The sequence below is a fragment of the Sabethes cyaneus genome, chromosome 3, assembly GCF_943734655.1.
Source record: "Sabethes cyaneus chromosome 3, idSabCyanKW18_F2, whole genome shotgun sequence".
In the NCBI taxonomy this organism is placed as follows: domain Eukaryota; kingdom Metazoa; phylum Arthropoda; class Insecta; order Diptera; family Culicidae; genus Sabethes; species Sabethes cyaneus.
This window is the reverse complement of record NC_071355.1, coordinates 49,754,972-49,767,384: the sequence shown is the minus strand read 5'-3', so window position 1 is coordinate 49,767,384 and position 12,413 is coordinate 49,754,972. Positions and strand designations below refer to the sequence as shown.

The following is a 12,413-nucleotide window of genomic DNA, read 5'->3' as shown; positions in this document are numbered from 1 at the left end:
TTAGGAAGTCTAATATAGAATTTTGTTTTGTTCTCCCAGTTCTATCACTCCATGCACCACACACTCGCCTCGACGACGATAATTAGTAAAACATTTGAGTACCAACCGAAAGAGCGTGGGTACGAGCCCCACCTGCCATTGAACGACCCAATATATTTTAGGCCTATATATCGAAATTTTCCAGTTCATCCTGTTTATCAATCGTTGCACCAGACATTTCCTCACTTCTAATAAAAATCACCCCTTTTTTAACATGTTTACGAAGAACAACTGATGCAAGTTTCATCAAAATATTCCACCGCGTTACGGAGCAGTACAGAAAAGAATTCGAACGACGTAAAAATTTTTTGCATAGACCCCCACAAAATCCAGAGTGGTCCGGATCAAAGTTGGCTAAAATGCTAAAAATGCCTCAATTTACAGTGTATAATGTTCTGAAGGGTTTTAAGATACTGAGGAGAAAGATATTTAGGTGCGTTAAGCTCAATCGTGGCATCACCACCCGGAATTTGGCTGGAAGGAACGATGCTAACTATCCTAACTATGCTAACTATCCACACAGAATATCCTCACTCGAAAAGGCTGCATACGTCTTACAGTATCACTAAACATCTGAATCGGCACTATTGGGAACAGAATTTGGTATCTAAAATCACTGCTAGGTGTTTGTACGAGCAAATTTTGATGAAATTTAACGAATATATTTTGATGAACGTGAAAATAGACTTCAAACAACTTCCCGGTCGACAATTTTACATTGGAACTTCGCGTGGCGATGAACCCTGTAAATTGTCCGGGGGCTCGACTCATTTAAATTTTTTGGCCAATTGTCAAACAACAACTTCGATGAAGTGGGAGGACAGTCAACAGTGCTAAAGAAATACCACAGACAAACAGACGAGACACTCGCGATAATTCCATCGTCCAATAAAAAACTACTCATTTTTCAAAAAATCATGTTTCGCAACATGGCCACACCGCGGCGCGCGAGTCTTGCTTTGAGTTTTCGATATAAAACCATTCAAATGTACAAAACCCTACAGCATAAAATCCTGCAAATGCAAGCTACTCCGCAAGATGCATAACAGAGGGTGCTAGTGTGCAAGCAAAATGTGCAGGACGATGGTTTTTAAAAGATTTTCTTCTAAGTGTCATGTCAGTTCATCAGTGGAAATACGTTCAAAGTGGAAGAAATATGCTGATACAGTTGCATCTTCGATTGTGCAAGATATGAATAGTTCTACAAGTAGCTAAGAATCCGTCTCTTACGAAACTGATGACTAATATACTGCCACCTGCCAAACCTGTTACATAAAACATTCAAGTTTCAATGTCATTTCACTACCTGCACCAGAGCTGTTCCTAGGATCAAATGAGTTGGTCACTACAGCTAAGATATAGGTCAAAATAGGTCCAACACCCTCAAACATTCGTATTGCATTGACCAAAGCTCGAAGTAAATGGGATTTGACGACCTTTACTCCTGCCTACCACAATCCGCCACAATCGGTGAATGGATTATTTGAGTGGCGATGAAATGAACTGTGGATTCTACGCCGAACGAATCCCAAATAACAATTCTAAGTTTTCTTACGTTATTATGTATTATGTTATGGTTTTTAGGACCTTAGGCTAACAACCTACTGTACCCAAAAACAAAAAAGTTAATGATAATGAAAGAAGAAATCAGTCTGGATTATTGGCAATGAGCTTTGGCATGAAAACACGGACACGAATCGTAACATGGAATATACTGACCCTTGCCCAGCAGGTCGCCTAACGCTTGAAATCCTGGGGCTGAGCGAGGTCCGCTGGCTCTGATGAAGGGGGAACCGATAAACGTAAGAATAATCTTTACCAGATTCAAAACACGGGTTGAAAACCCTACAGCAATCCAGTTCTATACGCCAACAGATGCTGCCGACTTGCAGGAGAAAGAGAGTTTCTATAGTTAAGCTGAACGGAGAGATGAGTAAAAAACGGGGAGCTGTTTACAGAATTCTGTGGTAATAACGACATGGTCATTGGTGGATCGCTGAAACGTGAGTTTCTCCCGAAGGCCGAACAGAAACCCAAATCGACCACATCTGCATTAGCCGAAAAAGGCGAAGGAGCTTTCTTGATGTATGCAACAAACGCTACGCAAATATTGGATCCGACCATCATCTTGTTATCGCTGAATTACATTTGCGCGTCGCACGTGTCCAACGACGGAAGGAGAAAGTTGGGTACCATCACAATATCCGCCGATTTGAGAATCCTGAGGTGAAAGGGCCTTTGTCGAACAACTTGAACCCCGAGCCTCAGAGTTGCCATCTGGCGGAACCGTAGTGTACAGTATCAAGAACACGACCAGTGACGAAACCCACGTCAAAGCGTGCAGCAGGCGGAGGGAGTGGATTTCGGATGAAACTAGGAGGAAGATCAACGAGCGGAGAGAGGCGAAAGCCGCCATTAAGCGAACGCGAACCAAATCGGTTACGACAGCTGCCCGTCAATGATACGCCGAACTGGAGAGGGCTATTAAACGAACTGGTAGACGGAATAAAAGAACCTGCACTTACTCTCTAGCCCAACAAGAAGAATCTTACTAGCTATTTTGATGCATGATTTTGACCCATCCAGCGTCACACAAATCAGCGTAACTAATTACGTAGGAAAATCATATTCTAGCATTATCTGGCACAGCTCATTAGTCATTTCGTTTGACTGAATCATACATCACCTTAAAATCCACAAACAGGTGATGAGTTTGTGCAAGTTTTACTCTCGGAACTTATCTAGTAACTGACGCAGGTTTATTAATCCATTTTTTAAAGACTAATTAATCTATTTATTAACATTAAACCATCTGACAACAACGTCTACATGAATACACCATATTAAATTTAAATGTCAACTAGATTACATTTAAATTTTACAAGTGGTGTCTAAAACAATAATCAAAATCAAAATGACTATATACACGATTGAACATACAACACATAGATCTAGTTAGCTCATTTTGTCCGTAATTGGTTCTTATGAAACCTGGCCGTTAATATTGATTTGAGCGAGGATATTTGGAGAGTCCAATTCGCCCAGCAAATCTTTCCTGACAAAGAATATCTTATCAATACTTTTTCTTTTGGCGAGTATTTTCATATCGAGTAGTTTATACCGGTCTTGATACAGCGGGAGCACTAAAGCGTTTTGCCAAGGAAGGTGTCTCAATGCATATCGTAAAAATTTCCTTTGAACTGCTTCTAGCCTGGAAAACCAAATTCCAGTGCTTCAATTCCAGTGCTGCGTATGCTAAAATAGACCGTACGATACAGTAGTACAAAGCATGTAAACAGAACGGATCTTTGAACTCTTTAGACACTCGAAATATAAAGCCCAAAATTAGATTGGCCTTGGATATAATATAGGAGTAGTGCGCCTGAAAGTTGAGGTTTGAGTTCGAGCACTCCTAGATCTTTAACAGCATGTACCCTTTCCAAGCGCTCGTTGCCGAAATGATAATCTAAGTAATGGGTTCTTTTTTACGGTCAAAGGAAGTAGCCAAGCATTTGCACATACTAATAGAAAATTCATTCTTTCAACTTTGCAACTTTTGGCAATCTTCAAATGATTTGACCAGTACGTAAATTTTTAGACCATCAGCGTAGAGCAATCTACAACCTCTTAGAAGCACAATGCACACGACATTGAAAAATAAAGAAAACAGTAGGGGCCCAATATTGCTTTCTTGTGGGACGCCAGATTGGAATTGGAATTGGAAAATTCATTGGAAGATGCCTTAGCTAGTTATACTGAGAAGCGGCAATTAACTTACTATGATTTCAACCATTTAACAAAGCTCGATGATGCACCCTTAAGCTTTATCTTAGCAACAAGCAGATTATGGTCCACACGGTCGAAGGCAGTTTTCAAGTCAGTGTACACTATATCAATTTGAGCGCCATTTTCTATATTTCGTACACAATATAATTTAAATTCCGCAAGATTAGTGACAGTGGATCGTCCAGGGTAGAATCCGTGCTAATCTCAAGAGATGTGTCGTTTTGCCTCGTACTTTAGCGGTTTGCTTATAAGAATTTGAAGCAGTTTAGAGCCACTACTCAGAGAGGTAATTCCACGGCAGTTGGTCACGTCACCACAATCTCCCTTCTTGTATACCGGAAATCAGATGGACTACTTCCAGGCATCTGTAAACGTCGATTACGATATGGTAAACTAATAATTGATGTTTTTCTAGTTCAACTGTGCTATTATTATTAGCAGTACATAAGTAGCGATGAAGCAAGGGTGTGTATAAAAGTTTCCTATACGGAATAGGATAAAGAATCTTTTGCGTTAATTGGCCGTTAATAGACTTAATGAAAACTATTGCAAGGAGAATGGTATTAATTCACCTGCTCTGTGAAAACATCATTTAATGGGCTTTTGATTTCGTATCATTCGTCAAAACATCACTTTCGACACCGCCTTTGATAATAACAAACAGAACAGATATTCTCAGTAGGAACGAAATTCAAAGCCAAGCACCGAATAAACATCGGAATGTGCCGTTGAAAGTTTTCTAAAATGGAAGGCAGTGAGAGAAAGCGAGCTGCGCTTAATTTAATATAATTGAACAAAAATTCAAATATGCAATCAAATCAAGCATTCGACTCTACTTCTCAGAAATTTGTATTTTTATGTTACATAACTAGACCTTAAACTTTTTGTTTACTCAATTAAATTCTTGTTTTCGTAGAAGTTTCTGTTGCATAGGTAAAAATCTTTTGGAAAAAGTTGAAGTCGATGACGACAATCTTCGGAGAATGAATTATCATTCTATTAAATTCCGTTTAAGGTTCGTATATATTTACATAAATATTCTGCTTTCAATATTGACTCCCAAAATAAACCGCAATGAAGAAACTGTAAAGTTGTTTGCTGTATGAGTAGAAGACAATCCAAATTGTCACTCTATCACAGCCAGATTCGGATTATAAAATTAGAACAATCAATTCCGGGACTAATACAACTACACCTGCTGCCAAAAGCCACCCTGCCAGAACAAATTAAACTGTCATCTTAACGGACAATCACGGACCTGCAAATTTGTACCCGTTTGCTTGCATCATTCTTCACGCCATCACCATGGCTGATGCAAGCCAATTAATCCCGATTCTTCGACCGTGTCCGGTCCGGTCCGGTTATGGCACTGGTCCAGCCGAATCTCCAGCACAACAAAAAACCGAGGTCCGGTGAAATTTTCCCATTCTACTGGGACTACTACTAGGTAATACTTACAGCGCGTACATATCGTTGAGCGTTCTCGTCGGTGGGTCGATTTCTTCAATGGAACAATGCCTCAGAACCCTGTGGAAAAGGGACGAAAGTTGTTGATTAAACTCATGACGCGAGAAATTTATTTCCACAGAAAATTAACGACAAACTAATTGGAATGGGTTCAAATTGGACTGACTCTGTGAATACCACATTGCATGGATGGTAAAAGCATTAGCTTTCAGCTTTGGATTATAACGTGATTTATCGTACTTTCGAGTGTTTAAATGGACCAGCAATGAATTATCATATTGCTAATCTGAAATAATTTTATTACGCCAAAACATCGAACCAAACCGCTGAAACGCGTAAGCTCAGACTTCCATGACGATGCTTCGTTAAAATCAACTGCCAAAGTTGAAAGAATCAAACGTGGAGTGTCTTGTAGGAACAAAGCTAAACGAACCGAAAACTCCGTTCATTAGAAAGAAGCTCTTAAATTTAATCATCACTTTTTCAGGATGAATCGAACGGAACATAAAACCGGCTGCATGGGGAATTTCGCTAATTACAAAGCATGGAAGAAATTATTTATAAACTTGTTACAAACTTCGTGCCAACTTTCGGAGTAAAAAATTGGAAAATTAGATTTTCGTGAGCCTAACTAAATATGATTTTAGAAAACATGAAACCAAAGCCGTTCAAAGCTTTTGTCTCTCACAACATAAAAGGCGGTAGATAGAGTAGTCGCAAAAAAAGTCAAACAATTATTAACGCACAATCAGTTTTGTTTACTAATATCTGTTACCTGGTAGGAAGTCAATTTATTACGCTTACTAACTGAAATTGGATTTTGACCTATCTGATAATAAAAAATACGCCACAGTAAAGAATACCCGTCTATCAATATCACGCTGTTCAGTAAAGTTGACATTGACACAGACCAACCTGACATATTCACATCAAAACAAAATTCACTACCGCGTGATTGTTCTGCCTTTCTTTAGTTTACATTTTTACATATTTCACTCCGCGAGAAATGTTCCGAATACCTACTAAGTTACGAGAAAAAATGGTGACAATTTTTTTTCGTTTCACATTTAGACTGCCAACATCTAGCAAAGATTGAATCCTGACGGTTTCATTCCTGATCACTTTTCGAAATTTACAGTTCGGGAAACCAGTTTTGGCTCTAGCCCTAGTATATAAATAATGATCCACCACGTTGGAGCAACAAATCAAACTACAAGCCTCTGATTGAATCCCAGTTTCGAACGTGAACCAGAAACTAAGAATTCGAAAAACCTCACTCAACACATCCATCTAAACCTAACGGTTGCATTCAACGGATGCATCCTTTCAGGACATAAGTTAGCATCATCTAGCTGAAAAGAAATTCTAGGGAAAATGGATTACTTACAGTGTGTTAAGGGCGGGTAGCTTCTCGAAAACATTCATATTCAGTACGGGAAATCTGTTGCCAGTCAAATCTCTGAAAATGGGAATGTAATAAAAAGAGAAAAGTTAACCAACAATGGAAATAACATCAACCGGATTTGGATTGTTATTGTTAAATGGTTTCCGGGCTGGTCACCATTGAATACAGCTTCAATTATATGTTTGGTTAAAACATACATGGTTGGCGCGATTATAGTATGGTGAATGAAATCTAATCTGATTGCGAAATAAAATAAAAGAGAATTGTTGAAATGCATTTAACGTGGTCTACAAATCAGTTGCAATTGCGACAATTTACAATACCATATTTTTTAAATGTTTTCAATTATCTTTTCAAACGCTATAAAATGCCAAAGCTTGATTTGAGGTTTTGATTTAGCAATTGTTTTTCAAGAGAGCACTAATCATAAATAATTGAAGTCTCATAAATTAATGCATGTGTTATAGTATTTGCGTTATCAAGTTGAAAGATTAGGAACAGTAGAATAATTGTTGAACTATTTTTTAGGTTTGTTTCAAAATCTCTTTTCATGCAAAACAACCAAATAAATGCTTTTTAAACGATTGAAGCTATATAACCAGAACCCCAGACGGAAGTTATATGATCAGAAGAAAATTATCCAACAGAACTAATATAACAAGATAAAATTTGGCTACCCAGTGGCTAGACAGCTGGATGATATTGGCAAATTAAAACACGTGTAAACGGGGTCAAATTGAGAATAAATTGCGACGCTCATCGATGGAACATTAGATCAAATTAGAATTATATTTCATTCAGCGTGACCAGACTGTCATGGAAGGAGAGGCACTAAAACTTTGCCACATCCCAACAGCGAATCTTAATTAAATCTTCAAACATTGAAAATAACCCTTGGCATGCCGATAGCAATCTGAATGGATTAATGGATATGGATCTCTACCATAATAACACTATCGATCGAATTCTGTCTGAACGCTTTCTATTATTAAGCTTTCTTATCAGTTATCTTAATTCAACTCCCTCTCAGACATTTTCTAACAAAATACAGTAATGCCTTTACCTTTTCCTTTAAAATTTCCTTTAAATTTCCTTCAAAACGCTTTATTCATTACCACTGTCCTTCTTGGTTAGAAGCGATACAAGTGCCATTTTCTTAATGCCTGCAGTGATAAACTGAATATCTGTTTGAGTCTGTATAATTGGGCTGTAAAATTATTAGCCTGCGAACACACATAGTTGCTCAAGTAATCACTACTGCACTTTTGTGGCCATCAGTGATCAGCTTTAAACGATATGGTTAATAAATTATAAGGGGATTGTCAACAGTACGACAACAAGACTAGTGAATCTGTGAACCAATGGGAATGGCCTGGCCATAAAGCATTCAAGATCTATATATTGCTGATAAGTGAAGTTTGTAAACCTGCACATGTTATCCCAAGTAACGATTCTAAATCCACTTGGTATTATTGAAATTTTATCAAGGTTTTATTGCGGTAATCATCATTACCTCTAGTGTTATTATGGTATTATGCAATACCAAGATAATACAAGTTAAAACAGACGTATAGCTATAAAACAATAATAAAACAATTAATAAAGCAAATATATTGTGGTTACTTTTGTAACCTGCAAACAAAAATAATAAAAGCAAAATGTGGGATATAGAAAAAATTTAGAAAAAAATCAATCGGTTTTCATGTTATAGGAAGCACCTTGAATGATTTACTAAAAATTGAAATGGACTAACTGAGAATATTTATTGTGTTATTACAACTACATAGTTCGCAAAAATTGCAAAATAGCCCTAGCCCTAGCCCTAGCCCTAGCCCTAGCCCTAGCCCTAGCCCTAGCCCTAGCCCTAGCCCTAGCCCTAGCCCTAGCCCTAGCCCTAGCCCTAGCCCTAGCCCTAGCCCTAGCCCTAGCCCTAGCCCTAGCCCTAGCCCTAGCCCTAGCCCTAGCCCTAGCCCTAGCCCTAGCCCTAGCCCTAGCCCTAGCCCTAGCCCTAGCCCTAGCCCTAGCCCTAGCCCTAGCCCTAGCCCTAGCCCTAGCCCTAGCCCTAGCCCTAGCCCTAGCCCTAGCCCTAGCCCTAGCCCTAGCCCTAGCCCTAGCCCTAGCCCTAGCCCTAGCCCTAGCCCTAGCCCTAGCCCTAGCCCTAGCCCTAGCCCTAGCCCTAGCCCTAGCCCTAGCCCTAGCCCTAGCCCTAGCCCTAGCCCTAGCCCTAGCCCTATCGAACTGGTTCGAAAACAGACACTGAGGAAGCCTGCAAGTCGTAGGCGAAATACGTATCTGTCGTGAATAAAATACACATAGTAGAATTAAATTGGATGAGTTTTCTTATTTTTTATTTTTAGGGAAAATGTGTGTTGAGCTCGTCGATGTTGAAAGTGCTGTCAGCAAGCTAAAATCCCCTTTGACTGTTAGTTCCGATAGACCTCTATCATGTGTTGAAAAGATGTGCGGCTGTGTGTATCCTTCCTTTACCTGACGAACTGCACGCTTTGTGTGAAAATTAGAGCGCAGCTCTCAGCACAGTTTCCGCATATCTTAGGAATACCACAAGGTAGGGGCACTTGGACACTTGCAGCAGAAGCAAACGGAAGTGTCCAAATTGTGTATAGCTGCTGATGGGTCTAAAGTAGGTTGGTTACCCTAGTATTTTAGAACCGCTACGTGGCTATCTTGAGCAGTTTCCGTGGCCTGCTGGCTTGCATAACGCTGGCTATTTCACAGTTTTGTTGCATTCCTTTTTTTTGAATGTATGCCGAACGTATGCTCTCATGGTCACGGAGCAAATCGTTCCAGTCCATATAGGGTACGGGAGGGTATTTCCAGCCCATTAAGCGGTAGCCTGAACAATATTCAGGAATTACGTTGAAACTATATTTATTCGAGACAAGATTTTTATACCAGTTGATAAAATAATATTTACTGAATATCGGCGTGTATTTTGGTCTTAATGAAACGCTACTGAATTTGTGTTATAGTTGCGAGAAATTATGAAGTCACTGCGGCTAAATTGGGCCCATTTTCTATAGTGGTGTCTGTGTTTTTCAAATTTGACCGGCCGAAATTCGCTCAAGAGTCGTGGTAATCAGGGCCGCAAAAAGGGAACTTGTGATAAGTCTGTCTTTGAAAATTTTTCGACCGTGCTGTCATGTCTTACTTGTTCGCCATCTCACGACTGACTGACTGACTGACTCTCATTTAATGCGTGAAGCTGTCAACTCACTCTGACACTTTCTTTCTGTGCCGGTTACAAGCTACCGGCAACTACCCGAATAAGGCCATAGTAAATTATTTTTCAAGTTTTTGTTACCCCCTTTGGAATTGGCTTGAAAAATCATATAATTAAGTCAAAACTTTTTATATAAATCAATTATCTGTGGGCTCTACAGTCTAAAGAGCACAAAAAATGAGGGTACCGAGTGTTAATGCTTCTAGCACGTAACAGAAATGGAAACAAACAATAAAATTTCCGAAAAACGGCAAAATATTTTTTCTTTCGATTTTGTCTTTATTTTTGTAGGTTTTTGCATGGAAAAAATAGCGTATATCTAAAAAGCAAAATAATAGATTTGGTTTTCACATTTAAACTTTAGGTAATAATGCTAAAAACGCATATTTTTTTACTCGATTAAAAGAATCTCTCCCCCCCCCCCCTCCCTTCAGTTACCCAACACTAGAATGACAAAAACTTTATAAAATATTGGGAATGGAATAATGTGTCATTAACACACATCAGACATTGCAGGCAAATCCTCTAATATGATATAAATACCAGGATGCCACATGTGTGATATTTTAAAAAACTGAACCCACTCGGTATAAAGAAAAGATTCATCTTTCGTACCACGAAACCATACAAGGAAACCTGTTACTGGAAAATACTGCCCAAACCTGGCATTAAACGCACTATAAGAACTCCAGAAACCATAAGAGAACGAATTCTTGATCTTCGATTGATTTCATACAAAAAACAACAGATACAGGGTTTGACTGAACAGCCGAAGGTTGCAAGAGTCGAAAGATGTCGGCAGTTGATCAAGAAACACAATGAAATTCTGTTTTCGGACGAAAAAATGAATCACGACTACCAACAAAATGATCGGATATATGCAACTCATCTTTCTGATATTACTCGGAACAAGCTGGTTCTTCAAAGGTTTCAGAATGTGTGCAGGGTGATGGTATGGGGATGTTTCTCCAAAAGTTTGAATGTTCCATTGCTCTTTATAGAACCTAGTGTTAAAATCAACACTAAATATTACATCGATAATGTTTTGAAGAATAATTTATTTCTGATTCCTAAAAAAACACTACAAGAATGCTCCCAACAAGATTCAGCACTGTCTCACCAGGCGAAAGCTATACAGGCTTGGCGTGAGCATTTTCTGCCGGATTTTATCTCTGCGAAAGAGTGGCTGCCTCTTCGCCTGATTTGAATCCTATCGACTTCTATACATGTGGTTACTGGTTACATGCTGGGAAGTACAAAAGGATTAACTGCGGATACTTTTAAGCAACGTTTGGAGAAGATTTGTGATGAAATGTCTCAGCGTATCGTGCGTGCCAGCTGTAATACTTTTCAACAACAATTGCTACTGGTAATTAAAGCAAAAAAAGAAAGATTTGAATTGGACTAATTTAAGACATGTTATGGGTATACTTTACATGAAATACACTCAATAATTAAAATTTATGCAAGCGTTTTATTTTTGTAACCATTTACTTTACTGACAATTGGTACTACTAACCCTGTACAAGCAAGCATACCATCTCAGAAAATAATTTTTGTTTTCTTTCTTTGTTATGATTGATCATAATTTTTAATCATTATACATCTTATATATAAAAATGGATTTCTGTCTGTCGGGATGTTCCTTATAGAATCGAAAACTACTGAACCAATCGGCGTGAAAATTTGCATGTAGAGGTTTTTGGGGCCAGGGAAGGTTCTTATGAAGGTTAGAGACCCCTCCGCATTTCTGCATAATTTGAGAACTAATTAAGCAAATGGAACAAAATTTGGAATGTGGGTGTTTTTGGTAACAAGATTTTTTTCTATGGTAAATTGAGACCCCTTCCCTTTTTAGAAGGGGAATTATGACTCCTCTCCCCTTTAAGAGGGGGGGGGGCTTCCATACAAATGAAATACAAATTTCCTCATAACTCGAGAACTAATCAAGCAAATGGAACCAAATTTGGCATGTAAAGGTTTTGGGAGACAATATTTTTTTCTATGGTGAACTAGGACCCCTCTCCACTTTAGGAGGGGGGCCTCATATACAAATGAAATACAACTTTCTTCATAACTCGTGAGCTAATCAACCAAATGGAACCATATTTGGTATGTGGGTGTTCTTGGAGGCAAGAATTTTTTCTATGATGAATTAGGACCCCTTACCTTTTTAGGAGGGAGGGGGGCTCCCATACAAATGAAATACAAATTTCCTCATAACTCCAGAACTAATAAAACAAATGGAACCAAATTTGGCATGTGAAGGTTTTTGGAGGCAAGAATTTTCTCTATGGAGAATAAGGACCCCTCCCCACTTTAGGAGGGGGGGCTCCTATACAAATGAAATACAACTTTCTTCATAACTCGGGAACTAATCAATCAAATGGAACCATATATGGCACCCCTCTCCCCTTTAAGAGAGGGGGCTTCCATACAAATGGAACCAAATTTGACATGTGAAGGTTTTTGGAG

At 38.8% G+C, this 12,413-nt stretch overlaps 1 protein-coding gene across 1 annotated transcript in view; it reads right to left on the bottom strand.

Annotated features, from left to right (window-relative positions):
• The window catches only part of LOC128739572 (relaxin receptor 2-like), a 110,036-nt gene that overhangs the window by 42,106 nt on the left and 55,517 nt on the right, over positions 1-12,413 (bottom strand). Inside the window, exons 6-7 of the mRNA XM_053835066.1 lie at positions 6,680-6,751; positions 5,284-5,352 (exon numbers count right to left, since the gene is read on the bottom strand). Coding sequence (XP_053691041.1) covers positions 5,284-5,352; positions 6,680-6,751 — 141 coding nt within the window. The remainder of the gene's footprint in view (positions 1-5,283; positions 5,353-6,679; positions 6,752-12,413) is intronic.